The sequence below is a fragment of the Mustela erminea genome, chromosome 12 (genome assembly GCF_009829155.1).
Source record: "Mustela erminea isolate mMusErm1 chromosome 12, mMusErm1.Pri, whole genome shotgun sequence".
Classification (NCBI taxonomy): domain Eukaryota; kingdom Metazoa; phylum Chordata; class Mammalia; order Carnivora; family Mustelidae; genus Mustela; species Mustela erminea.
In genome coordinates this window covers 12,410,644-12,438,569 of record NC_045625.1, presented here as the reverse complement: position 1 = coordinate 12,438,569, position 27,926 = coordinate 12,410,644, and the positions used below count along the sequence as shown (strand labels likewise).

General features: G+C 51.8%; 1 protein-coding gene across 2 annotated transcripts; it reads left to right on the top strand.

The window, feature by feature from the left end:
* Positions 1 to 7: 7 nt before the first annotated feature.
* On the top strand, positions 8 to 27,926 carry MORN5 (MORN repeat containing 5). Of its 2 annotated transcripts, XM_032308585.1 has the most exons (5): positions 8 to 123; positions 3,532 to 3,679; positions 5,296 to 5,407; positions 9,203 to 9,334; positions 27,732 to 27,926. In XM_032308585.1, exons 1-5 carry the CDS (start codon positions 14 to 16, stop codon positions 27,809 to 27,811), a joined length of 582 nt encoding a protein of 193 aa, XP_032164476.1. In that variant the 5' UTR covers positions 8 to 13; the 3' UTR covers positions 27,812 to 27,926. The 2 variants fall into 2 exon arrangements, with proteins under 2 accessions (XP_032164476.1, XP_032164477.1); XM_032308586.1 differs by lacking the exon at positions 5,296 to 5,407.

Genomic DNA, 27,926 nt, shown 5'->3' with positions numbered 1-27,926 from the left:
CTTCTTGGTTGTCATGGTGAGACGGGACGCGCTGAGACTCTGGGATCCCAAGGGCTGGAGGCTAGAGGCTGGCGCCATGGAGTACACAGGAAGCCAATATATTGGGGAATATGTAGACGGGAGGTAAGGGCCTCATCTGACTCACTATGTCTTGAGTATTTGTGATTGGGAAAAGACGGCTGCTTTTTCGCATTTGCAAAGGACTTTGTACCAGACACTTTCACAAACTTTATTCCTTTTAACCTTCAGGACAACCCTTCACGTAGGCTTGATTATTCCCATTTTACAGTTCAGGAAAATGAGGCCCAGTGAAGTAAAGTGTCTTGCTCAAGGACACATATCTAATAAGCAGCAGAGCTGAGGTATATTCATTCCATATATACTTGTGTGTCTGCTATCTGCCAGTTTTAGATATGGGGATAAAAATATTTAAAAATGTCAAGCAAGATCCTTACTGTCATGGAGGTTACAGTCTAGTTGGTGTATTGCCAATAAACAAAGAAATGAAAAGATAATTTCAGAGAGTGGCTTTGCCCGAATCTTCCCCTCCTCACAGCAACCCTATGAGATGGATATTATCCTCATTTTGCAGATGGGAAAAGTGAGGCTCAGAATAACTGTGTAACTTACTCAAAGCACTAGTTGGTGTTGGGCAGATGAGGGATCACAACCCAGGTCTGACTCGAAAGCTCATGTGTTTTCTTCTATGGAGCCCTGCTACTGAGCTCCTACAGAGGACATATCCAGTTGGTGCAGTCCTTGAAGGCTTTCTGGAGGAGAAAATATTTGACATGGGCCCTGAAGATTGGATGGGATTTAGGTGGGTAGAGATGCAGGGTGAAGAATGTTTCCAGGCAGAGGGAACAGCATGGGCAATAGTTTAGAGGATTTACAAGTGGAAGAGCAGGCAGTTCAGTGTGACTGGAGTGTTGGACATATCTAGAGGAGAGAGAGAGCCAGAGCTGGAAGGGTGGGTCTATGTCTGGCATAGAGAGATCTGAGTACTGTGCATAATTTTATGGGTGGGGGAGCCACTGATAGATAGATTCTTGGTAGGGCTGGGCATTAGGAAATCTAATTTGTTTCATTTCTGTATCCCTCTTCTTAGTGCATACAATATGTACTAAGTAAATGTTGGCTGAATGAATGAATGAATGAAATTTGAGATATGATAAGTGTATCCTCACTATGGATTGGAGTCTTTATATCTTTGTTCTTTTAAACTACCTTTAATTTATAATGAAGGCTTTTGTCTTGAGAAAATAAAAGAAAAATGGGAGGAAAAATGAGAGAGAGGAAGAGAAGGGAAAGAAAAGAAGGAGAGAGGGAAGCAGAGTAGAGATGGAGAGATCAAGTCAGAGCCCATGGTTGTCCTAGTAAAAGTCCAGGACCCTGGACCAAAGCAGAAGCGGGGGGGTGGGGGAGGGCTGCAGGAAAGAAAGATGTAGAAGTTTGGGAATTTTCATTGCCAGGACTTGGCAACTGATAGGTTCCCAGTCCCACTCAGAGAGTGCCTCCAGTCCCAGCTCAGTGCCTAGCTCTAGGCTTTGAACCTGGATGATTCTGATGCCATTTGTGGAAACTAAGAACTCTGAGGAGGTTCCACTTTGGAAGAAAAGAGGATAAATTACATTTGGGATGAGCTGGAGACGTCTGTAGAAGGTTTGAGCACTGATATCCAGTTTGCAGTTTAAAAAAAGGGAACGGCGTCTAATCTCTGAGAAGGGTTTTGATGGAGACAGAAATGGTAGATGTGATTTCAAGTAAACACATAAAGGAGAAAAGGCATTCTCTTACCTCTCATGTCTTGCAGGAGAATAAAGACCACAGTGAACACAATAGAACTCTTACTCTATTTGAGGCATTCTGCTATTGTTCCATAGCTATTATTTCATCTAATTATCTCAAGAAGAGGAGTGTTGTCATTATCCCCATTTTACGGATGAGAAACTCACGTTCAGAGAGGCAAAGGAACGGGCCCAAGGTCACACAGGCACGGAGGTGGCCTGTGCTCAGGTTTGGTGGCTGTAGGTCTGCATTGCTCCGAAATTGTGCCACATTGTCTGACCACAGCACTCTTTTGCTCGGGGCCTGTGCCCCAGTGGCATCTTCCTTCATCCCCTCGGTCGGTTCCCTTCACTCCTTATGCAGTAGCTGTTTACAGGGCACCTGTTTGCACAGAATCATGATTCTAAGAACTGAGGACCCCAAGGTCTTCCTCTCCACACCTTTAATTAAATAGGGAATATGAGAAATACAATTCCAACGCACGGCAGAAAGTGCTAAGCATCCGACAGACATACAAACAAAAGCCTAAAGAAGTTCAGAGTTAGAGGAGATGACTTCGAGCCAGCAGGGGAAGAACAGGGAAGGAATACAGGAAGGAAGAAATGGAGGAAAGGTTACTTCTTCAGCACTTACCAGATGTCGGGCCCTTTACTAGGAAAATCATTATACATTATCTGGGTTATACATTATCTTGGGCATTAATCTCAGCCACTTCACACATGAAGTAAGTGGTCAGCTGGTCAAGCTGGGTTTCCTTGGCCTGGGCTCCTGTAGAGACCTGCTTCCCCCTGCATGGCAAGTCCCACATATTCTGCAATTGCTTAATTGTGTTGCCCACTAGACCGTGAATCCCCTTGATGGCAGGGATGCCTTGATCACTGCTGTGACCTTGTTGTACCCAGCAGACCAGACTCAGCATGTGTGGTAGGTGCTGATATATAGTAGATGCTCTGTAAAGATTTGTTGGAAAAAAGGAAGGAGGGAAGGAAGGAAGGAAGGAAAAAAAAACAAAAAAGGTTTAAGAAAGTCTCTAAGATAATACATCTAGGAAATGGTGAAGTACGATTCAAACCTATGCCCCTTGTCTGAATTTCATCCTTTTCCCATTACCTACAAGTGCTGTAAAGGGCAGGGGTGGGCTGTTCATGGAGGACAGGGAGGACACAAAACCAGCTGCCAGGAAAACTGGTCCGAGTCTCTGCTTCCCAGTGTTTACTGTGTGGCTTTGGGCACATCCCTCCCCTCTCTGGACCTACCAAGGGCTGTGTTATGGGATGTGAGAACCCCAGGACAGTCTCTAGCTGACGGCGAAGACAAACCAACAAAACTCTGTGCCCCATCCCCCACCATCACAACACAGACCCTCTCATTTTTGCATTTTTTTAAAAGATTTCATTTTATTTATTTGACAGACAGAGATCACAAGTAGACAGAGAGGCAGGCAGAGAGAGAGGAGGGGAAGCAGGCTCCCTGCTAGCAGTTAGCCCAATGCAGGGCTCGAACTCAGGACCCTGGGATCATGACCTGAGCTGAAAGCAGAGGCTTTAACCCACTGAGCCACCCAGGTGCCCCTCATTTTTGCGTTTTTGAGGGAAACAAAAACATTGTTTTCTAACAGAATATTACTGGGACAGTAACCCCTGAGGGCCCCGAGAATGAGGTTCCCACTTGCTCTGCTGTGCCTGCCCGCTCTGATCCTCCCACGGCTCTGCCCAGTCCGCTGATTTCCCTTTGTCCTTGCAGGATGGAGGGCGATGCTGAGTACCTCCTCCCGACTGAAACGAAATACGTCGGGGAAATGAAGGACGGCATGTTTCATGGCCAAGGAACCCTGTACTTCCCCAGCGGGAGCCGCTTTGATGCCGTTTGGGAAAAGGGACTGGTCGTGAAGGTGATTAGCCTGAGGAGGGGAGGCTGCAGAGGACAAAGCCTTGGACGGGACGAACCCCCACTACAGAGCGCCCTGATCTGTCCATCCGGCGCCCCTCCTTCCATTCCTGCTGCTCCCCTCTACCCGATCTCCCAGAGCTCTGGAATCCACTCCTCTGGATCCAGAAGGGCCCTTGGAGAGAGGCCACGATGAGTTTGAAGCCTAGTGTATCACGAACTAACTGAGTGACCTTGGGCCCATGACTTCCCCTATAAACTGGGGACAATAGTTGTAGCTCACATTGCTGCTGTAACAAATTACGATAAACTCTGTGCCTTCAAACAATAGAAATGTATTACCTTACAGTTCTGGAAGTCAGAAGTCTAAAATAAGTCAGCCGTGCTGCATTCCTTCCAGAAGCTGTAGGGGAGATCCATTTCCTTACCTTTGCCATCTTCCAGAAGTTTCCTGCGTTCCTTGGCCGGTGTCCATGTCTCAATCTGACCTCTGCTGCTGTCATCACATCCCCTTCTCTCTGCTTTTGTCATCATCTTGTCCTTCATCCCTCTGACCCCCTTGCTTCCCTCTTACAAGGACCCTTGTGATTATATTGGGCCCACCCAGGTAATTCAGGAAAATCTCCCCATTTCAAGAGCTGTCAGTTAATCACATCCGCAAAGGACCTTTTGCCGGATGAGGCTAACATTTTTACGGGCTCCAGCAGGTAGAGGTGGATATCTTAGGGGGACCGTTATTCCGCCTGCCCCAACACCGGCCACCTCCTGGGGCAGTTGTGAGTGTAAATGAGGTGATCTCTCTAAGCACTGTGCTCAGTGCTTAGTACCCAGTGCTCAGTACCCAGCATCCAGCAGGCACTCAGTGTTAGGTCTTAGTACTACTTCCACAACCACTGCTGCTCTCATGACAAGTCCTCTACTCCATCTAATCCCACCTGGGACTTGTGGGCCATGCATACAATTCAGGGGGTCAGTAGAAACTACCCCTGCTCTGGCTTTATATGCCAAAATTTCTGTGTATCTGTGGTTTTCTCCTGGGAAAGACCTACGTTTCACAAATGCCCACCTTCGAAAGGTTAAGGAACATTCCTTGTTTTACCACTTGGAGAGTCTGAGCCCCAGGAAGGGGATGTGACTTACCCAAGGTCACACAGTGAATTAATAGTATCGGAATTTCCACCTACACTTCCTGATGCCCAAGCCAATGCGACCTCTACATCCTGGGGATTCCTTCAGCCCTGGGGCAGCAGAGGCAGAATGTACATGTTTGGACAAAGGGCTGTGACCAGTGGCTGTGACCTTTTTAGCTAGCTCCGTGCTAAACGCTTTGCCGGTGCACTGTCGCATCGAATCAACCCCGTAAAATATCTACCATTAGGAGGCAGTTTTACAAATGAGGAAACCAAGGGCTGGGTCACCTGCCCCGCATCGTGCGGAGAGTGGTCACAGAGCCCAGCACTATAGCCGTTCCTTCTAATCATCACAGCCCCGGTAGCCAGAATAGCTCTCATGGCTCCTCTGTGGCGATGAGAAGGTGAGAAAGCCGCCTCTTGCCATGACACCCGTGGTCCTTGGCAGAAGGGCTTCCTCACCCCTGCGCGCATGCTCCATGTCTTCCAGGGCACGTACACCTTCTCGGACGGGCTGCAGTACGAGGCAGAGCACTGGCATTACTGCGACAGCTGCGATCGCCGGTTTTACACCGAGATCTGCCATGGCTTGAAGCCTGCAGGTACCCGGGCACCCTCCCTTTCCTTCACACCCAGACTGGGAGGAAAACGAAAGGCAGCCTTACGTAACGGGCCACAGCCCCTTGAAGTCCCCCTCAGATGTCCACCGTCCCAGCTCCGTGCCTCGGTTTCTCTCCTACAAACGGGATTCTGTAGCATCATCCAGCTGACAAGTCTGTTTTAAGTAAGCTCGCGCAGGCAAAGTGTTTCCAGCAAGGTCTGGCATGCAGGAGGGGCGCGACCCATCTCGGCTGTCATTGTCCCTAGTACCTGCTGTCGGGTGGAAACTAAGCAGCACCGAAGGACGAACGAGCGGGTGCCCCGTGTACCAGGCTCCGGCGGAGGCTCTGTGTGCTGCCGGTCTCACAGAATCTCCAGATGACCCTGCCATGCCCACCTTTCTGGTCCCATGTGGCAGAGGAGGAAACTGAGGCTCCAGACTCCAGACCTGCTTCCTGGGGGTGGAGCTCCCCAGGGGGCCCAGGTCTTCCTCTCTGTGTCCCCTGTATCATCAGAAACCATGTTCCATCATGGAGGGTGACATGCAGGCCCAGACTCTGGATTCGGAGAGCAGCCACGGAAGGGGCTCACGTGTGTTTCCAGCTTGTGTGCGGTCAGCTACACCCCAGGGGCATAGTGGTTGGCCCAGCTGAGACTATACATCCAAAATGACAAATGGGAAAATGACTGTGCAAACCATAAGCATAAATCCTAACTTATGACATGATGTGGTGGAGTTGACCAAACCTGGAGCTAGAAGGTCTGGGTTTGAGTCCTCAGTTCCCTCTCAGTAGCAGGATGAGCCCGGGCAAGTCAGCCTCCATGAGGGCAGAAGGCTCCAGAAGGCACCCAGGATGGAGTCCGGCAGACCTGAGCTCAAACGCTGGTTGTGTCACTTTGAATCAGATAGTTGACCTGGTGAACCTTCTCTCCCATTGTCTCCTTTGTCAGCTCCTCTTCTCCCTAGTTTTCAATGTGGGGGTTCCCGGGGCTCTGTGGCCTCAAGCCCTCTTCTGTAACATTCTGTCCCCTCTCCCTAAACAAGCTGATTTACCTCTAAGGGTTCATTTATACCATCAGCTTCCAAATGGAGATCAAGATTCCTGAGCCCCAGGTTCCTGCAGCCAGCTTCCCCAGCACCCCAATTTGGCACCCCTTACCTTGTCGGAACGGAACTCATTCCCTTCTCCCCCCAGGGATTGCACCTCAGAGACTGTCACCCCCAGAGACTGTCACCCCATCCACCTGGGTGGGCCGAGTCCTGCCTTCTTCTTTCCCTGTGCACAAGCAACCATCTCTCTGGTCCTGTGGATTCTTTTTTTTTTTTTTTTTAAGATTTTATTTATTTATTTGACAGACAGAGACCACAAGTAGGCAGAGAGGCAGGCAGAGAGAGAGGGGGAAGCAGACTCCCCACCGAGCAGAGAGCCCGATGTGGAGCTTGATCCCAGGACCCTGAGATCATGACCCGAGCCAAAGGCAGAGACTTAACCCACTGAGCCACCCAGGCACCCCTGGTCCTGTGGATTCTACGTCTTAAATATATTCCTTCATGCATTCATTGAATAATTGTTGACTGAGGCCCCCCTATGTGCCACGCCGGGCTTCCTTCACCCTCTCTGGTGCTGCTGTGTCCCAGACCTCCAACCTCTCCCCTGGATTACCTAGTCTCCTGAGATCTAGGTTTGACTCGCTCCGGGCCATCCTGCACTCTGTGGGCACTCTTGTCTTTGCAGAACATGACTCTGATTGCTACTCTCCTCCACCCCCACCCCTGTTACCTACCCTTCAGTGCCTCTCCGCTCCTCTCATGAGAAGGTTGCAGATTTTTAAAATGACTTTCATTCTCTGGCTCCTGTGGCTGAGCCTACCCTCAGACCACACCACCTGCCCTTCTGGGATATTCTCTCCTCCCTCGCTGTGCTGGCTCTATCTCTAGACCTTGAAAAGACCATGCTCTTTCCTGCTTTTTCCTCTGCTGGGATGCTCTACCCCCCCCCCCCATTTCACCCAAATAACTCCTTCCCAGCCTGCAGGTCTCAGCGTCACGTCCCTTTGTCTGGGGCCCCTTCCCTGAATTCCCCGATGAGGCAAGGTCTCCCTGTGGCATCCCGCGGAGTGGCCAGGGCTCGTCCCCAGAGCTCTGTCCTGAGTGCGCAGCGTCCCTCTTCCCACGCCGACTGCACTCCATGAGAGAGGGGGCTCTGTCTTTGTCACTGCTGTGTCCCCAGTGCCTGGCACATTGCTTGGCACCAAGTCGGTGCTCAGTAAAGAATGGCACGGAAAGATAATACTGACATCACAGCAGGGGAGACGAGGTGTGGGCGTTAAGGTCATGACATTGGATTTTCTGAGCACCTGCTCTGTGTCAGACACTAGCTGGGCCCCAGGGGGACCATGCCTGCCTTCAAGGAGCCGCCAGTCTAGGTCCCACTTGAGAACCTTGTCTGTGGCCCCTCCTGGGTTAGTTATGACAGGGCCTGGACTCTGTCACGGGCTCCTCACCCCCAGCGAAAGCCCACAGACGAAGAGAGAGCCCCTGGCCTCAGGCCTTCAGCTGTCACGCGGTGGCTAGTTTTGTCAAAGGTGAGGCTCTGCCAGGCTCATGGGCAGCGTGGTGGTCTTCCCTGCATACTTCCTTCTCCTCTGGCGACTCCCAATGCAGTAACTTCATCCTAAGTACCCACTGCTTTCCCTAGGCCCTAGGCACTCGGCAGAGCCCAGCAGCAGCTGCCCCTCAGCCTCAGGGGCAGCGAGAATCTAAAGCAGCCCCTTCCTCTCCTTTCTATCTCTGAGATGGCACAGGCAGGAGGCTCCGGGGAGGGAATGGCTGGGAAGTGCTTGGCATGGAGTGAGAGCTCAGTCACCATACGCACGTGGTGTCAGTAACCAACAGAAGAGCACCTGTGTGCAGGACAGGGCCCTGCGCCGTGACCGGGGTGCTATGCTCGGCGCGCATCCGGCTCTCAGTCGGGGAATTACAGGAAACACAAGAACCCGAGAAGTTATTTATTTCAACCTCGTCCCCCTCACTCAGGCCTCAGCATTCCAAGATACACAACACCCAGGGCAGTGTGACCAACTCCTCTCGAGCTCCTGGGGGTTCCAACGTCAGCAGCCTGATGTGCAGGTTTCACGGCTGGGTGCCCTGCCGCTTCCTCACTGGAGAGTCTGGGGCGAGTTACTTGACCTCTCTGAGCCTCAGTTCTCTCATCCACAAATGAGGCCCCAGGGTTGCTGTGATGATTGAGTGAAATAGTGGGAGTCAAGCATTTAATGAATTTCTAGGCACAGGATAAACACTCAGTCAACAGCCGCCGTTGTAATTTTGGTTAAGAGTCAAAGTTGATCCCCGCCCACCTGACGCATTTCTTCCCACTGTTCTCCTTCTGCATTCCTCGGCCGTACCATGCTGGGCTTGCTGAGTGAGGCCTGAGGACTCACGCCTCTGGGCTCACCCCCTTGGATGCCATCCCTCCTCTAGACACGTCTTTCTATCCCCAAACTGTGGTGCCCCCTCATGCTCTGTCTCCCTCCAGAACCTACACTCCTGTCATGGTGTCCCCAGAAACAGAGGATGGGGGTCAAAGGAAGAAGTTGGAGTTCTAGTCCCCAAGTCCCGGCTCCCAGAGCCAGTTTCAGGAAGCTGCTGTGGGGCACTGCTCCCATCACTTGTCCTCTGTGCTCTGAATGGGGAGCATTTTGCCACGGGGACAACCAGACAGAAGTGGACTTCAGGGTGCTGGGTTTCGATTTAGCCTTGGTGGCGAGTTAATTATCCATTGCATCCTTTTAAGGTATCTCTCAGCTCACCAATATGGACCCACCTCGAAAAATCCCCGAGGGCTGTTACGACTGTGGAGATGGCTTCTACAACCCGGCCACGAGGATAATCAAGGACTACAGGAATCGCTTTCTGAGAAATGCAGGTATGTCCATTCTGACATGCCGGGATGCCCGTTTTCTCCCCTCTCGCCCATACGTATCTGTGTGCATCTGTGTGCACACATGGGCATGCATTTGATGAGGAAGAAACTTCTGACAAAAGACAAAAATTATGATCTGGATGGCTCACCGTGGGGAGTTCTCATGGCAGACGAGTCTCTGCGGGATCACAGAGTGAAGCCAAGGACGGTTGTGGTTAGCTGTGACAGCAAAGGCTAGCACTGAAAGGCTTAAACTACAGATTTCTGCATGCTCTCCTTTGGTGAGCAGTGACTGCGTGCCTAAACACTATACTTGTTGTAGGCAGAGAAGAAGGGCAAATCCAGACACACACCCCTTGCTCACAGAGCTTGTGTTTTGACAGAGAGCAGACAAGTACTAGAAAGGCTCGGTTGCATCGTGAGAAAAGCATAACAAAAGGGGAAAACATGGCCCTAGATGGGGGTGGGGAGAGAGGTAAAGGTGGGGAGTCCCAGGGAGGTGGGAGTGATGCTGTGGGAGCACCTCATCTGGAATTGGAAAGCCAGAGAGTTTCAAGAAGGAAATGACAGCTAAAATGAGACCCAGAGAATAATTGGGAGTGGACCACAGGGCATGGGGAGAGGTTTTTCAGAGAGGAAACAGCACATGTAATGATACCATGTGGTCCAAGAATGCCTGCTGGGGATCCAGAACTTCTGTTGGTAAGGGAATGCAAGCTGATCAGACTGAGACTTACAGTAACCAAACTCACAGGAGACCAATGTACAAACAAGAGCAAAAACGCTTCCATTTAGCATGGTGATTCCTAACCTTTCTCTTTCCTAGAGTCATGGTCCCACAAGGAATAACATTAGAACTAGGCACCCTCTCCCTCGAAAAATGACCACATGTGCACAGACACAAACATACACGTTCACACTTATGCACATGCATGCACATTTTGCATCTAGTCTTAAGGGGTTTCTTCTAAAAACCCAAGTCAAGAAACTGTGCTCTAAAATGAGAAAGAAACTGCCAGGGAGCCCAGGAGGACAGAACTGGCTGATGAGAGCCTCCTCTCCCTACGGGGCCATTTACTCCGTAAGTCGGTGGGGATCAGAAAGTTGCCTTTGTGGTGCTGGAATCAGAGCAAAAGGGACGGTCAGCTGGTGCTATGTCTGAATGCCAGAGCAGAGAGCTCAGAGAGCCCTGACCCACGGGTGCTCCTGGAGGAACATGGCCAGTGCTCACATTCTGGGTCCCTTGGCAGTTTTCTTTAATGACTTCCTATTTCCCATTAACAGAGTAGACTGTACAGAGCACTAATTCTTCTGGGCGTTGGTAGGCTTACTACGGAGTTTCTGGATAAGGAAACTGAAGAGATGCTGAGTTAAACAATGCTTAACAGTTTCATCTATTGAAGGGCTTCCCAGGGCCATTCACATGCTAATACACCCTGTACTTTTCCTCCCCAGCACTTATGTCAACTGTAATTAAATCTTCATTTGTGTGAGTAATTGCCTAACGTCTGTCTGTCTGTCTGTCTGTCTCTCTCTCCCCCAAGACTGTAAGAGCTATGTGACCAGGAACTCTTGTGACTGTATCAGGTAGAGTGTAGTCAGGAAAATAGAATTTAATATCAGGAGATACTGGAGAACTGAAAAAGAAAAAGGAGGGAGAGAAAGCAGAGAAAGTCACAGGGAGAAGCAACCCTCCCTGCCCCGTTTTCCTGGATGGGAAACCCTGAGACTGAGATATTAGAACATAGAGGGTTGAGGGACCCCCAGAAGGGGTGACCCAGACCTCTGAGCAGAGCCTACTGCCCAGCGTGGCCTCTGGGCCTCGCTGATGCTAGGAGCTGGGGGACAACTGGAAGGTGGAAGTGAGTGGGCCTTTTGCTTTCGTGACATCAACATGAGCAACAAGACACACAGAAAAGAACGTGTCCTTTCTGCCTTCGTGTGCCCGCCTTGCAGCATCTAACTGGGGCTCAGCCGGCAGAGCGGAACCGTCAATCGTGTGGTCCCAGTCCAGACTGCAAAGTGAGAAAAGAAGGGCAGATTTGGAGCCAAGAGTAGCCTCCTCCCTGGCACGGTGCCCCTGTCCTTTTGTTGTTGGGCAGTGTCTGTACACACTCTTCTGTCTTACAAAGATAACACGTCTGTGCCTTTTTGTATAATTAGTTACAAGTATCTTCCATATGAGTACAAAGGTGCTCTCACCACTCCTCCTAGGGGGCAGTTCCTGGGGCATGAAGGGCCATTGAGCAGGGGAACTCATCATCTGGTCTAGACACAGGGCCTCAGTCAGGAAGAAGGTACTGGAAGTGATGGGTCTTAAAGAAGGAGTAGGGATTTTGTTAGCAGGCGTGTTGGGGAAGGGCATTCCAGGTAGAGGGAACAGCACTTCCAAAGACACAGAGGCATGGGGGAGAAAAAAAAAAAAAAAAAAAAGGCAAGGCGTGACTGGGGAATGAGAAACTGTGGCTCCCGGAATCCTCTGGGCAAAAGCCATGCTTGGTAAGAAAATTGAAAATTCATGATGGGATGAACAGATAGAGCACAGGGGACTTTTAGAGCAATGAAGATACTCTTATGAAATTACAGTGAGGGCTCCATGATATTATACACCCATCGAATGTACTACACCAGAGTGAACCCGCCTGTAAGCTTCAGATGACTATGAGGTGTTGGTGTCGTTTCAGCAGATGCACACTCCGGTAGAGATGGTTGATAATGGGGAGGCCATGCAGGCATGGGGGCAGGGGGCATAGAGGAAATCTCTGTACCTTCCTCTCAATTTTGCTGTGAGCCTAAAACTGCTCTAAAAAAAAAAAAATAGCCTTTGAAAAAATGCATCATGAGATGGGAAGGCCATCCTTGGGAGGTTTGGAGAAGGATGGACCCTGATGACTCTTTGGTCAACAAACGTTTATCGACTAGTGGTTGTGGATCTGACCTTGGGTTAGGAAGCATCACAGAATCTTCTCTCAGGGAGGAGGAGAAAGTGGGGGTAGATGCAAGTTGCTACAAGGGAGCGTAGCAGGGATATCTAATCTGGAGTCCAGGGTCAGCAGGCCAGGGAGGCTTCCTGGAAAGAGCAAGGTGGAATGGGCAGCCCAAAGAGCAGACAGGTGCAGCAGGGTCGGGAAGGGTGAGAGGCAGAGGGAACAGCATGTGCGAAGGATAAGATCGGGGAGAACACTGCACATTTACGAGGCTACAAGTAGTTTGGGAGCCTGCGACAACAATATGTCAGGGCAAAAAGAGTAAGAGAGAGAACCCAAGGTAAGGGGAAGGGCAGCAAATTTCCACCCGAGGGCAGCAGGGGAGCAAGGAAAGGTTTTGGGCAGGTCGAGTAGTAGCTGAGTCATCATTTAGGGATTTCTCAGGCTGCACAGAGAGAAGGGGCCAAAGGAGGTGAAACTAGATAGGAAAGATGACAAGATGGCAAGAGAGGGCACCCGAAGGGCCCCAGGCCCCAGCGTTTTGTGCCAGAGACCCAGGTTCCATGTCCTTGCCCAGCTCTTGGGCTGCCTGCTGGCTGACCCTGGGCCAGCGCCTTCCCTCTCTGGGCCCCTTGCTCTTCATCTGTAAAATGAGGGAGTCGGGCTGGATAAATTCTAGGGTCCTTCCAACCTTAAGAGTCTACGATGGAGGAGAAAGGTAACCAAGAGATATTTTGGTCCTGATATTATAGGACAGTTGGAGTTTGGAGTGTCCTGAAAACCACTAAGAGAGAGTCTCTGTTTGTGCCCACCTAGTCATTACCTTTGACTCACCTCACCCTGCCAGGGACCGATTCAGACTTCTGTCCATCTCTTGTTTTCTCTGGGCCCTTTCTCCCCTACATTCTGGTCTGCCCCCATAAACAGTGCTTCCTGTTGGCATCCTGAAGGTGCGGGGCTGCTGGCGATGCAGGCCCACGGTGGGGCCTGAGGCCATCCCAGGATAAACAGAGTGGCCTGAGCCACTGCTATTATCAAGTACATGCCACCTGGCCGGGTCAGAGCCGGGGACACTCTTTTTATAGGAGGTCGCGGTCTGGGACATTGCAGAAGTGTCGCCCTTGTTCATCTTCAGGCCTCGCAGGCTGTCCCGGCTCCTCCCCGACCCTGTCCTGGCTTCACTCCCCAGACGGAGATGCTTGCTCTAGGCCAGACTGGAAAACCTTAGCCTGCTGACTTGCAGATGGGCCGAGTGCCAAGCTTGCTTGACAAACCCGGCTTTGCTCGGCTTGCGCTTTAAGAATGCCTTTCTTACCTGGAGAGGATGGTACCTGCTGGCTGGGTTGTGGTGAGAATTTAAATCTGTCCTTGCACTCATCTAAAAGCTTCTGAGTGCCGACAAGGGGCCAGGCTTTGGGGATCCATGCTGGCAAGAATCCTCGCAGACCGCGGCTCTCAAACCTTCTGGAGGGCAGGGACCGTGTGACGACGTCTGACTCGTCACTGGATTCCCTGCGGCTCACACAGGTCCCCAGACATGGAGCTGATTCAATGTTTTGGAAGAAAAACAGACAGGCAGGCAGAGGACCCACCTACAAGCCCCTCCTCTTCAACAAATTATAGTCCCTGACATTTAACAGACAACTTATTATTTTGAATAATAAAAACAATCTATTGAGCTTCTCCGCACCTGTGGGTTTTCAAAACCACTTAAGCTTTGAAAAGCTTAAAAACTTCAGCATTAAGGATCCCAAGCCTGTGACCTTCTGGCCAGATCAGGTCTGTGCCGTTTTGGTTTGGGGATCCCTATGCTTGGTCCAGGTCCATGCTGTCTGAACCCCAGTGGTGGCCGTCATTTCTGGTGCCTACCGTAGAACTTTTGTGTTCAGGAGCCGTGCATCCCCTGGGAAATTCCTACACAGCTGGGGACGGGTGAGGCCTGAGATTAGAGGACTAGGGCGTGCGTAATGAATGACAGATCAGGGATGGTGAGGCTGGGAAAAAACCCACTCCCATCTCCCTGTAAGGTCCACAGTCATGCTACTGCACTTTGCAGCGGCGTCTGTTGGGACATAAAACCACACAAGGCAGCAAGTCAACGCAGGGAGGATTCCAATCGATACAGCAGACACAAAGCAAAACACAGACGGGGTTAGGACTTGCCTCCCTTAGGAGGCTAGGAGAGATCAGAGAGACAGCCTTGTGTGGCAGTTAAAAGCCCAGGATCTGCAGTCTGCCCCTCTGGCTGGCCCCTTTCCCTGGATCTACCACTGGGCAGCTGTGAGACCATGGCTGCCTGGCTTCTGGTCTCCTTTCCGAGTCTCCGTTTCCTCATCTGTAAAATGGGCCTTCTGGTAATTAATTTAATCTGGAGGAGTTGTGGTTGGGAAAAATGAGACAAAGTCTGCAGGACACCAGGCCCGAGACTCGTCCGTGTCCGGTGATAGGCAGCTGGGACCATTAGTGTGATGATTACTCGCTCGGGCTGGCGGAGGTAGAAGACAGGGAGGCCCTGGGATTAGCTGAGGTTTCTCTGGTTCTCTGGTTCTCTGGTTTCTCTGGTTCCAGGACAAGGAGGCTGCAGGGGGAAATGAGACGGGATAGGCCATGCTGTCGGCCTCCTCAGGGGTTCTGCTCGGGAAACGGAATGCTACTGAATCGTTGGGGTCTGCAGACTCTTAATTATGGTGTCCAGAGCCCCCCACCTTCATCCACCACCCCATGTTCCGGCTCAACCAGACCAGCTGCTTCCGTTGACAAACACACCTCAGTTCTCACCTGCTCCCCAGCCCAGAGTCAGAGTCAGACGATCCCAACTCCTGCCCCAATTCTGTTCTTTCCAGCTTTGTGTTCTAGTTAATTCCTTACTCAGAAATCTCCCTTCCTCCACAGAGCCATGCCTCTTTCATGGCTGTTCCTCTAAAGAACACAGGTCCTGCCCCCAGTGGGAGCTCAGCGATATTCCCAAATGGATGAAAAGGCCCATTTGAGAGTCTTAAGACAAAAACACCACAGTCCCCAAAATGAGATGCTACCTTATTTGATAAAGGGTCCTTTACATACTGTGGGCCAATAAGGACGCTGTAGACGATATTAGGGATAATTACGTTTAATATGGTGGGAAATTGGGAGATTAACCCTTAGCCTCCTACCCGGCCCCCTCATTCTGCTCAGGAGGGATAAGCCCGAGCTGTGTTAGCCGTTGGTACGTGTGTCTCTTCATGTAGCCGTTGCTCGCCTCAACGTTACTGGTAGGAATCATTTGCAAAATAACCGCACCACTAATCCTTACTCCCTCCCTGCAATTAATGACACCCCATGCGAGTGTCTCAGATGAAAGGCACATTATTAATATTCAAAGGAAAAAACCCTCGTAACCATTTTAACATATACAACTAACAATGAACTAAATTTGCTTTGTGGAAGACAGAGAGTGAGCATCCCAAATTAGTTTATGTAAAAGCTGAAATTCTTCCCCGAAAGGTCTCAGTACCATCCTCAAAGAATATCCTGATCATCAGAAATGCCGTCAAGATTCCCGCCAACATTATCCCCTTTGTTGTCTGAAATGTCGAATCAAGCACATCTGGCAAATGTCCTAGAGCTCACAAATCTTTCAAACAGCGTATAATTCCCAATGGTTAAAGAGATAACGCCACCGCTTAATCGTGCTGCTCTTCAAAATAGCACCAACTTTCCTTCAATCAGAAACAATGGCTTGGGCTTCTTAAAAATATCACATACCAGTGATTATTTGCAGAGAGGGCCCCTTTGCGTTTGAACCTGTGGGTTCCAGACAGAATTTAAAATCAAGATCACCAGCCTCATTTGAATGTATGCTCAGTTCGACGGACAACGGGTTGGGGGGAAGGAATTTGAGTCGGGGGTCCAGGAAGAGAGCTGACCCGTGTGATTCGGAGGCTCTGGGAGGTGGTGGATGGCTCCCCCCCACCTCACCAACCGTGATGACAGTTGACTTTGACTGAGCATTTCCCAGGCACCGGACACCCAGCTACTAAGAGGGCAGGGAGTGTTCCTGTGATCCCTGCTTGACAAACGAGGAAACTAAGCCTTAGAACTAAGACTAAAGGATCTCCCCCAGGAAATGGCAGGAACTGGGATTCACACTCGGGCTTATCTGCCTCCAGAGGTTTTTTCCTCTCCTTTCCCCTTTGCCAGACCAGCTCCGAGGTTGTTCCATCCAAAGAGGTAGGGGCCTGGAACTTCCAAACCTCACAGATCTGCTTCCCGCCCAACTTCAGGCAAGTTGCATAGTGAACACCTAGAAATGAAAGACGGCTTGGTCGTCTGAGGCTCTCTGGCATTATTGAGCAGTTGAAAGCTGGAAAGATCCTGGATGTCCAACAGGAGGGAACGGAGTAAATAATGGGTGTATTCTTTTTTTTTTTTTAAGATTTTGTTTTTATTATTTATTTGACAGAGAGGGATCACAAGTAGGCAGAGAGGCAGGCAGCGAGAGAGGAGGAAGCAGGCTCCCTACTGAGCAGAGAGCCCACTGCGGGGCTCGATCCCAGGACCCTGGAATCATGATCTGAGCCGAAGGCAGAGGCTTTACCCACTGAGCCACCCAGGTGCCCCAATACGGGCTGTATTTTTACACTAAATCGGTACCATCCCTAAAATGTCAGTCAGGGAATGGATCGATGGCTATACAAAGGGACGCTCTTTTATTTCAGAGGAGAAAGCAGGACAGCAAAAGCAACCAGCATTTACTGAGTGCTTACGATGTTCCAGACCCTGGTTGAGCGTGTTGCACGGTTTATCTTATTTCACTTCATCTCATCCCCACCGTAACCCTGGGAAACGACTGTCTTCATTGTTCCCACTTCACAGATGATGAGACTGAGGCGAGGTGAAGTGTGTTGCCCAGAGTTACGTGGGGGATAAGCGGCAGACCTGGAACTCGGCCCCGGGGCCTGGCTGACTAAAGGCTAAAGATGGCCTTTGAGCAGGTTCTGGAGTTCACGCACGAAAGAAAGAACTGGAGGACCCTTCTCAGAAGACTGCAGCGGTAATTCTTTTTCCGTAGATGGTTCCCCACATTTTTGCTCCAAAACTAGCCAAAGAACGAGACTTTCAATGCTGCCTGCAAATCAAGACCCCTCGAATTTTGAGGCCTTCACCTGGCCAATGAGAAGCCTGAGGCCCACACGGGGCAGATCATGGCCCGCATGTGGGAGCGTCGGGACGAGCTCCGGCTGCTAGCCAGGCCTCCTTCCCCAGAAAACCCGGGCTGTCTCTCCACAATGCTTCCCTCGCGGTTTTGGCAAAATGGCCCAGCGAGCCTCCTGCACAGGCCCTCCCGCCGTCATCTCTCCGTGACACAAAAGGCAATTTGCCCAAATGTGATAATCACCTGGAGGCTGGCACGCAGGGCCATCCCTGCCTTATCTGTGGTATTGTTCGCAGCGCCGTAATGAAGGCTCTGTAGAGGGATAATATCACACTTGTAACTGCCAAAGAAAATGCCTGCACAGATCACACACCCCTGCCAGCAGACTTGGGCATCTGCTTGAAGGGAAGGAAGAGAAATGATGAGCTGAAAACCTCTGCTGTGCTGGGGACTCACTCACCACCTCCTGGTCTTTTGAGGAATATATTATCACCTCTGTGTGGCTGCTGCGGAATCTGAGGCTCGCTGACAGGTGCAGCTAGGGAAGGGAGGAATCAGGATTCGAACCCAGGCCTCCCTGATACCAGAGGCCATGCTCTGCACTGAGACAGGCTGTGGCCTTTTCTGAATCCTGAACCTCTATGAGAACCTGGGCAAAGCTCTAGAACTTGCCCCAGAGGAAGACACTTGAACCTACCAACAGAATTTTGCCTACAGAGGGCGGAATCAGCCCCGGTGCAGGTCTCAAAGGAAAAACAGCCCGAGGGGGCTTATTGCCTCCCCGCAACAGGTCAGAATTGCCCACTGCTCCTTCTCTCCCCACCCCAATTCCAAGAGCCCTGGAAATTTCCCTTCCAGTGGTGTGCCCTCAGATTCTGGTAACAATAAGTCCCCGCCCCCCACAGCAGCCTCCTGGAGGCATCCAAAGGACACAGCTTCCCCTTCCGCAAGCTGCTGGAGTCAACCCCGGGCTGGCCAGCCTCATGGTTTGTTTTGTCTCCTTGTATAGAAGTGAATGCAAGGCCGATGGCAGACTGTCCTCAGGCACCCTCCCACCTGCTTTTGATGGGGATTCCAAGACTGGGCAGGAGGCCGGCAGGTCGCGCATCTCTCTCTCCATTGTTCCTCATCTTCATCATTTCTTATCCGCCTAGCGCCCGGCACTTCTAAGGCTCCCCCCAGACACGGGTCTTCACCAGGGTGTCCCTGGGGGGCCAGACTCTGCACCTGCCTCTCCAAACCAGTGTGGGCCAGGGGAAGGAGATGAGTACACAGTGCCGGGATCTGGGAGTGGGGGCTCTCTGGACAGAAGCGTGGGACCTGTAGGGGGGTCTAAGTGTACAAAGACTAGCGAAACTCCTGCCCCACAGCATAGAGTTCTGAAATGAACATCAACCCCCAAAATAAGCATATGAACAGAAGTCCAGCATAATTCTATATTCCTATCATGTTTATGTTAATGTTTAACTGGAAATATCACATATGAGATTCTTTCTCCCAAACACCGGGAGTGCCCCTGCTTTACTGGTGCCAGAAGCCAGCAGCACAGTGGGCTGGGGAGGTGGGGAGCAGAGCCCAAGTGTGGCTGAGATGCTGTCCTGGAAAAGGTGGCATTTGGCTAGGCCTTAAAGGATGAGGGGTGGGTTTCGCTAATGGAAGGGAAGGAACAAAGCACAGGGAGATGCAGGAACAAAGGGTCCCCAAAAGAGAGCACCTGAGATGGGGTCTTGTGTTGGGGGAGGGAGGAAGAGTCAAGAAGGGTCTCCTTCCAACACGGATGGACAGACTCGGCTTTGACAGGTGAGTAGGAGTACATCTGGGCTCGGCATTCAAGGCACAGGGACCCACTGTGGGGCATAGAGAGCCTTGAATGCCATCCTTCAGACATCGAGGACTAGAGGCATGGTGGTGACAGAGAGGTTTTTCAGAGAAGCGTGGTTGGCCGAGGGCTACAGGTCTGGAGATGGACTTGGGTCTGCCCCTGTGCCCATTCACTGACGGGGTGAGCTGGGGCAGACGACTTTACCTCTCTGAGCCTCAGGACCCTCATCTGTGAAGTGGGGATGCTAACAGTGACTTTGCGAGATTCCTAAACGGACTGAGTTCCAGTCTGCTGGTGCATTCTGCAGATTCTTAACATCCTAACACCCCTCCTGGCTGGCCCCACCACCAAAGCCTTAATTCAGCCTTTAGTATCTGTCGACTAGAGGACACAGGCCTGTCCCCTTCAGCCCATTGTCCACACACAGCTGGAGAGCAGAGGCGGAAGGGAGCAGTGGTCAGAGCAAAGGCTCTGGGGCCCACGCCAACTGAATGACCTTGGCCTTGGCACATTGCTTCCCTGAGCTGCCTGTGTATAGTGACTGGGCATCATGAACATGGGTAGTGAGCCCAAATTAACTGTGGGTGCTTGAAAAACAGAAGTGGGGAAGCAAGAAGAAGGGGAATACAAGGGGTGCTGCTGGTCTGGCAGCTTCCTTCCACTTGCTCACGGCGGGGTGTGGGGAGACGTGAATCCCTGGTCTCTGGCCCTGTGTCTCCTGTTGGATGAGCAGCCTGCCACACGCAGGATGGTTCTAGTATTTCAGGATATGCCTTTTTTTAACAAGCCGGCGGTGCCTTTGAACTTCAGCAGCAGAAATGACTCTCTCTTCTGATCGTGTCAGAATACCAACTGCCTAACCCTTCTTGGGATGTCCTTCCCCAGCACGGGGCCTACTTAAGAGATTTCCAAGGGGCATCATGACTCAGGACATTTTACCCTTCACCGACGGGCCAGAGCACCCAAAACTCCTATCTGAACGATACCCGCCGTGCATACGACAGACACTGGTGAGGACTGCGTGAGATCGGGTGTGCGAGGTGCCCAGCTCGGCTCCTGGCACGTGCGCGTGTTCCCTAACGCCACGTGGCCCTTCTCCCGCTCAGACTCACCCCTTCCAGGCACAGCCCGAGTCCAGTCCTAAGTCTGACTCTGGAGGCCTTTCCCTAGTTGTTTCAACATATTAGAACAAAAATGTATCCGCACTCCCACATTAAATATATATGTTTTTGCTGCTAAAACTTTGAAGGGATTTTTAACATTTTGCCTGGTAAATTGTTGGGCTGCCAGTCGGCCTGTGATGTCTAGAGAGCCATGTGCATACTGGGGAACTGTTGCACAATGAGGCAAGCAAGCCTACAAACTGATTTCAAGTGTAAGAACATTGTTTTGATTTCTAAATTTAATAATTCAGTCTGAATGCATTAACTAGATAACATGTTAATTTCCGTTTTTGCAGTCTCCCTTTCTGTATTTTAGAAATACCAAAGATTGGTTTGGTGTCCCCAAATCTCTCACATTTGAACAGGCTTTGACAAGCTGTGGGTGCTGAACCCTGCCCCTCTAGTTCCCAGGGAGTGAAGCGGCCTGGGTTAATCCACTCCCCACCCCCCCACCCCCGCGCCCACCCCCGAGCCCTCCACCCACCCAGCCCAGAAAACGCTCTTCTACAGAGAAAATCAAGAGCAGCCCCAGGGCTTCCCCTCCTACCCCACCATAGGCTCTGCCCGGGCAACGATCCCTTAGTCAATATTGGCCATGCCATGGCCTTGGCCTCTGGCCACCAGCACTGCCAGCAAAGTTCAAAGCCTCCTGCTTGTCAGGAGCTGTGATGAGGAGGTGAGGGCGGCACCCGCTCAGCTCAGGTTCACACAGCCCTGCGTTTGCACAGAGGGTGGGGCTGGGCTTTGAGGGTGGCACTGCCCACGGGCCAGGGCGCCGGGTTTACCAGGCACCTCCCGTCCCCGTCTGGAACCCCAGGCCACACAGGAGCTGTGTGAGCATAGGTCTCGACCCCAGGAAAAGAGGGCAGCCCGCATGACAGAGCCCGGCCTGGCGTTGTGGGTGAGCGCTAGGCTGTCCCTGAGGGACGGAAGGACCGTCTCACTCAGCCCCTCCCTGCTCCAGGACTCACTCAGACGCTGTCACACACTTAGTGCAACACACGCGTTGAGCACTCGCTCGCTCACAGCACACACCTGCTCATGCTCACGCATACACCCACACTCACACTTAGGGAGGCTCTCATGCACGTTCACCCAACTGGGTGGAAACACGGCTGTTTGTTGCGGTGCACACACAGCGTGAGTGTGGCTTTTTCACTAGCTCTATGAGTCCGTCCCCTCTCCTGAGGCTAAGATGCCTGGTTTCATCTTGGTCCCCTCCCTGTCCCAGCGGGAGGAGCTGCATAGCAGTGGTGACCGCAGGTGTGCTTGGCTCAAAGGCATGCCAAGAGGTCACAGAATCGGGCTTGTGGGCGCCCAATAACCTGGATCCGCCCGTTTGCCCTCTCTGGGCTCGCCTGCCCAAGCCTGCCCACCTCACTTTGAACAAAAATCAGTGGCTGAGCTGTGGTTCTTTTTTTTTTTTTTTAAAGATTTTTATCTATTTGACAGACATCACAAGTAGGCAGAGAGGCAGGCAGAGAGAGAGAGGAGGAGGAGGCAGGCTCCCTGCTGAGCAGAGAGCCCGATATGAGGCTCGATCCCAGGACCCTGGGATCATGACCTGAGCCGAAGGCAGAGGCTTTAACCACTGAGCCACCCAGGCGCCCCCTGAGCTGTGGTTCTTGATCTTTATGGTGCTGATCCTTGTATAAAGACCCCGTCCTCCCCCACAGGAACAAGAAGTCCCAGGGTGCTCTGAGAGAGTCCCTTAAGAACACTCTCTTGCAGGAACCCAGTTAGGGAATGAAAGATCCATCAAAGTGGGGATCATAGCTCCTCCTTCCTGGGTGTCATCCTGTGGTGCGGCTCACCCTGGTTCTGTAGGAGGTCTTGTGAATCCCCGCAACCTCGCCTGGTCCAAGCAAGGAGCCCAGTCCAGCTCAGAGAGGGAGAGTGGCTTGTCCAAGATCCCCCAACAAGTTGGCGCCAGGGCTCAGCACTGGGACCCAGAATGCCTTCCATTCTATGCTGTGTTGTCACGCACATCCTGGAGGCTCACTGTGCCAAGACAACCTCGGGTTTTCTTTTGCTTTGGAGCATTTCCTGCGTGCCAGGCATTGTGCTAAGCATTTTACAGGAATGACCTCACTTGCTCCAGCAGGCACTTTGTTGGTAAGGGAATGAGATCCACCTGCCCATGGTCTCTGGGCTGGTGGCAGCCAAACTCCAGGGCCCATGCTCTTGGCTGCCTTTCCGCTGCCTCCCTGCCAACCACCTGGGAGCTCGCATTGCCCCACATTTGTTGAAAGATTTTTAGGATCTCTTCCCCCTGCACTGCACCGACCTGGGGATTGCACTAGTGACAGGGACAGTGACCCAGCTGGAGGCTTGGGCAGGCCTGCCCGTCCCCGCCCCCGCGCTCACTGTGAGGCAGGCCCCAGACCAGCCGGGGCTTTGAGCATCCTGAGTGTGCTTGGTGCCCCAGAATGAGTCCAGACCACCCCTCTGTTCTGTGCTGTGAAGCTGCTCCATCTGTGGCCTCAAAACACACAAAGGAAACAGCAGCCTTGGCCCTGCACTTGGCATATCGACTCTGTCCTCTCAGGAGCTCCATTTGCTGAGGGCGGGGAAGAAATTCTTCCCCTTTTGTCCAGATCCCACAGGGTAAGCCTATTGCTTTCCTGTCCCCAACTTTGCATTGCTTTATTCATTCATTCACCAGATACTCATTAAAGACTTTTTAAGTGCTAGATCTGCCCCAGGCTCTGAGGACCAGGAGTGCAGTTGGGCCCGACTGCCCCGGGGCTGGTGGGGGCGACAGTGACCTCAGCAGGAGACAGGGAAGATGCCATCCAGACAGGGCCCCTGGGGGTGGAGGACCGCCAGGAGGGCCCCGGGACCTAGTGGCCCACACTCGCCAGCGGCCTTAAGTTTGGAGTGTGGCAGCTACAAAAGAAAGCCACGTTCACCAGACACCTCCAACCTCACATTCCCCTTCCTGAGCCCATGGCCTTTAGTGCACCGTGTGCTTAACACCGCCTTGAAAGAAATCCTGGAATGACACATTTATATTGCCTTTGGTTGTTTGTGTTCAAAGCATTTGTTAATTACACATGCTTAAATGACACTGCAATTGGTAGATACACCCTCGTCCAGGCCTTTCTTCACTTTTACATACACTAAGGCTCTGAAATGGCCCTGCCTGGGCCCCCAAAACAGTATATTTAAGAGGCGCAGAGGCCCTGGTGTGCACGGGCACAGCGGGGACTCCCCTACAGCAGGGTGACGTGAGCCGGGCGGGAGGCAGTCTGGAGAGCAGAAGACGGGCCTCGAAGTCCAGGTAAAGGCGTGGGGAGCCTTTCCAGGCAGGGCTTCTCAGCAGGGACGTCCTGTGGTCAGATTTGGGGTCTCTCTCCCTGAAAGTTCCTTTTCTTCTCTATAAGAAGTCCAGTTCTCCTAATAATTGGTGAGATTCCTGGCGGGGGGTGGCTTGTGCCGGGGAGGGGGTTCCATGGGACAGTGAGGTCACTTCTAAAGCTTCAGCCCAGAATAAAGAAATCTTTCTGCCCCAAGGGCAGACAGACCTGAACCTGACGAGTGTCTGAGTGGAACCTTTGGACAACACCCCCTGCTGGGTCTCAGTTCCCCTCTGTACCCCCACTCCAGCCCCCAAGCACAGGGCACGGGGCTCATCCATTCCTTCCTGCCTTCACTGAACAGATACGGAATAAGGACTTCCAATACCACTCACTGGTCGGGAGTTATGCCCCATCTCCTTGAGGGCAGTCTTCACGGAATTTATCTGGAATTCTTCTGCTCAGGAAATTTGTCTATTCTCCCATTTTTACCAATACTTTAATGTTGGCTCTTTTACTTTGTAGAAATTCAAGAACACCCATCGATGTTTCTAGGAACCTAGAAATACATTTTTTTTCAACTCCCCAAATGCATGAAATCAGCAAGGCATTAAGTTGGAGGTTAAGAGAAAAGACAATCGTTTCTTATTTTTTCGATTGTCAATACACATTAAGAAGATTTGGGAGATACCAAAACAGAAGAACCTCTCCCGTCTTTGCTCAGAAATGACTATTATTCACGTACAATGTGCTAGTTTTAATTTTTCTTCTGTGCATGGTTTTCTGCAGATTATGCTGTCAATGTAATTTTGTTTCTTGCCTCTTCCCACCTTTTCATCATATCAAAAACATCTCTATGCTACTATACAGACTTCATAACCCGACTTTTTCAAGCGCTGCTAAATCAGTTTCCCCCACCCCACCCTGCAGCCAGACTTATAGCACAATACCTGGCCCACAGTCCCCGTTTGAGAAACTAGTTGTTAAATGCACAACAACGTAAGCCTTCTCTTGTTTTAGAAACATAGATTATTTCAGTTTCCTTGACTCTAAATAATACTGAAGACAAATAGATTATTCCCTTAGGATCGTGTCCCAGAATGGAATTGTGGGCCAACAAGGCCCAAACTTTTCAAGATAAATGCACCAAACCAGAAATCCCCCTCCCCTTCCCTTCGGAACCACCAGCAATTGTGTCCAGGGTAATAATTTACAATTGATTAAAGAGTTTGCGGCGTGGCCCACCCCCACCTTTCCCCTCCCTTCCTCTCCCCCTTCCCTCCTGCCGAAAAGGGGGGGAAAATTATCCGAGAAGGTGAAGATGTTCTCAGACAATCATATTAACATATTCCAACAATTGCAATTTGCAAAATAGTAATCACAACTCCCGGGCTCTGGGAGGCATTAATCAAAGCGGCAGGTTTAATTCCATTTTAAATATTGATGAAACGTGCTTCGGCGGCCTCACCCTGGCGTGGCGGGGCCAGGGGAGCCCGGGGCGCCTCCGCGCAGAGGAGGTGGAGGGAGGGTTGGTGAGCAGCTGCCGGGAGGGGAGGCATCTGTGATTCAAATTGGTGGCTGTGCCGCCAGGTAGAGAGCGAGAGGGGTAGTGAAGAGGCTGTTAAGTCCATTGCTGTCAATTTGTAACGATGGGGGAGGGGCCCGAGGGCTGGTTTAGCACAATACCCCCAGTTTGTCTGGTTTCAGGGGTTAGCACTGAAGAGCTTGCAGCTGCACAGATTCGAATAGCCCAGAGACTTCAGAACTGTAATTATCAACCAGGCTGCTCGCGGTGTGGCAAAAGTGGGCTTCACCAGCGCTTAACTCCTTGTGTGCCGCCGCTGTCCCCACCCCCAGGCTTGACGGCCACGCGTGGATTCCCCAACAGCCTCTCTGGGAAGACGCGGAGGCCCACCTGCGGCCCCCCGGGGCAGTCCTCGGAGGCAAGATCTGCCTCTTTCCTGAGGTCACATACAGAGGAATAGCAGGGAGCAGGCAGAGGAGGCCAGCTCTATGCGGGGCAGCCTTGCCCCCTGGCTCCCTTGTCACATCAGCCCCATCGGCCCCAGGGTGGGGGCCATTTGGCTTTGGAGTCTGGTGGGTTTGAATTCCACTGGCTGTGGAGGTGAGGCAAGGCTTGTCACCTCTCTCAAAGGGAGGGAACCTCCACTACCCTCCTGGGCTATCGCCAAGACTCCGTGTTTGCAAAGCATGGAGTACACGGTAGGCTGTCAGTAAGCCTCTGTCTCTCGGATCCCGGGCCGGGTGCTTTCTCAGAAGAGGAAGGGGGCAAGGGAATCTGGTCTGGAGGGCAGAATTGGGGGTGACCCTCCATGTTTGAGCTCTCAGGGGGTGCCCTTGGTCTCTGGCTACTGCCACGTGTTCCTGAGGAGGACAGGTAGCCCATGCTCCCATCCCTTAGGGGTTGGCAGGTCAGGAGAAGCGACAAAAGCTGCTCCAGGGTTGTAGCCCTGCGGAAAATGGTGTGAGGACAGGGGTTTGAGCTCGTTCTCTGTCCCTAGGGCCTGACATGGAGGTGAGGCAGGAATGAGGCAGGGACAGCTATGGCACTAGGAAAAGAACTCCGGTTTAGCTGGGATTCTTGGTTCATGAAGTGCAGGCATGACCCCGAGACCCTCCTCCTCCTCCACGAGTCTGGGAAGGAGAGGGTCCAACGACGTCTGTCCCGGCGTGGGAGGTGGCACCCTTGGGTGTCCTCCCCAGGAAGGGTGGATAGTACAACGTCACAAGGAAGCCACCGCAGAGTATTAGGCAGCAATAGGAAGCAAAGAACGAGATGTACATTTAGCAACAAGAATAGATCTTGAAAATGTAGTGTTGAGTGAAAGAAGTAAGACACAATGAGACTCACAGCACAATGCCATTTATGGTGGCAAATTAAAACCACATTCGCGCACAAAACAACGGCACACATTTTACAGAACTGCATGCATGTTTAGGGGCATATATCCCACCATTAAAGTGTCTCTGTCAGGGTTCAGGGAGGGGCTGTGTGTGGGTTTGGGGAGTAATGGGGGAAAATAAGTCTGTCCTCGGAGAGATGACTGTGATATGGGGGGACCAAAGACTGCATTTCACTCCCTCTCTCTGAGGTTTAGAAAACAGCACAAGCTTTGCAGTCAGACCAACCTGGGTTCACATTCTGGGTTCTCCCGTGCACTAATCTGTGTCTGTGGGCGGGTGACTTGACCTCTCTGAGCAGCTTGTTCCTCTGCAGAAAGGTAGCATTGCTGCCCGCAGGTGCTCACGAGGGTTAAATTAAGAGAGATCAATGAGCATAGGGCCCATAGGAACATCAGTTCCTCCTCTCTGCTCTCCACTGAAAGGCTCGGAGTCAACAGAGGTGTCAGGTTCCCCTGTGGAGCCTTGGATGCTTAGAAGGGTCTATAGTGAGGGGGCACCTCGGTGGCTCAGTGGGTTAAGCCTCTGCCTTCAGCTCAGGTCATGATCTCAGGGTCCTGGGATGGAGCCAGGCGTCAGGCTCTCTGCTCAGCGGGGAGCCTGCTTCCCTTCCTCCCTCTCTGCCTGCCTTTCTGCCTACTTGTGATCTCTGTCAAATAAATAAATAAAATCTTAAAAAAAAAAAAGGGTCTACAGTGGAAAACCCAGGAAGGAAACAAAGAAGAGCTGAGCTCTGGCCCCTGGCACTACCGGCAGGGCCTGTACTGGCTGTTGGGGGCGGGTGCCCTTTGTGGGTGTCAGATGGGGCGAATGCCCAAGCAAGTTGCTCTCTGGGTGCCCGTGGGGACTGCCCAGCTCAGAGTGGCCACATGACCTCGTGCCTGCCTCCACGGGCAATATCCACCATCAGTAAACCCCTTTGTGTTCAATTTCCCCAAGACCAGACATTCGTAGGCAACTGAGGATTCGGGTTTTAGTGAAAGATTTGTTCCTTCCCAGCACAGAGCTGGCCTGGCCCCCGAAGCCACACCCCTGTGCTGGAATGCAGTCCCAAGATGCTGACTGTGGGTCTCCCCGCACAGAGAAGGCCCAGCAAACCCCAGGCATGACCAGCTCTTCCTCTTCCCCTACAGATGATGACGAGCACGAGTGGATCATCAGGACGTGTCGCAAGGGCTGGGATGAGATCGTGGGTCACCGACTCAAGCTATGAACTGTGCTGCTGGCGGAGGTTTCCTCTGCACCACTGCCCGTGGCTGGCCCTGGGGGCAGCCTGCTGTTCCAGTCCCTGACTTTTAGCTCAGGAATAAAGCCTTTCTGCACTCAGT

Excerpts from the sequence above, each read along its gene's own strand:
- MORN5 (XM_032308585.1), top strand. The coding sequence starts at position 14 with ATGGTGAGACGGGACGCGCTGAGACTCTGGGATCCCAAGGGCTGGAGG. Across the intron at positions 3,680-5,295 it reads AAAAGGGACTGGTCGTGAAG|GGCACGTACACCTTCTCGGA; the intron begins GTGATTAGCCTG and ends CATGTCTTCCAG. Across the intron at positions 9,335-27,731 it reads TCGCTTTCTGAGAAATGCAG|ATGATGACGAGCACGAGTGG; the intron begins GTATGTCCATTC and ends CTTCCCCTACAG.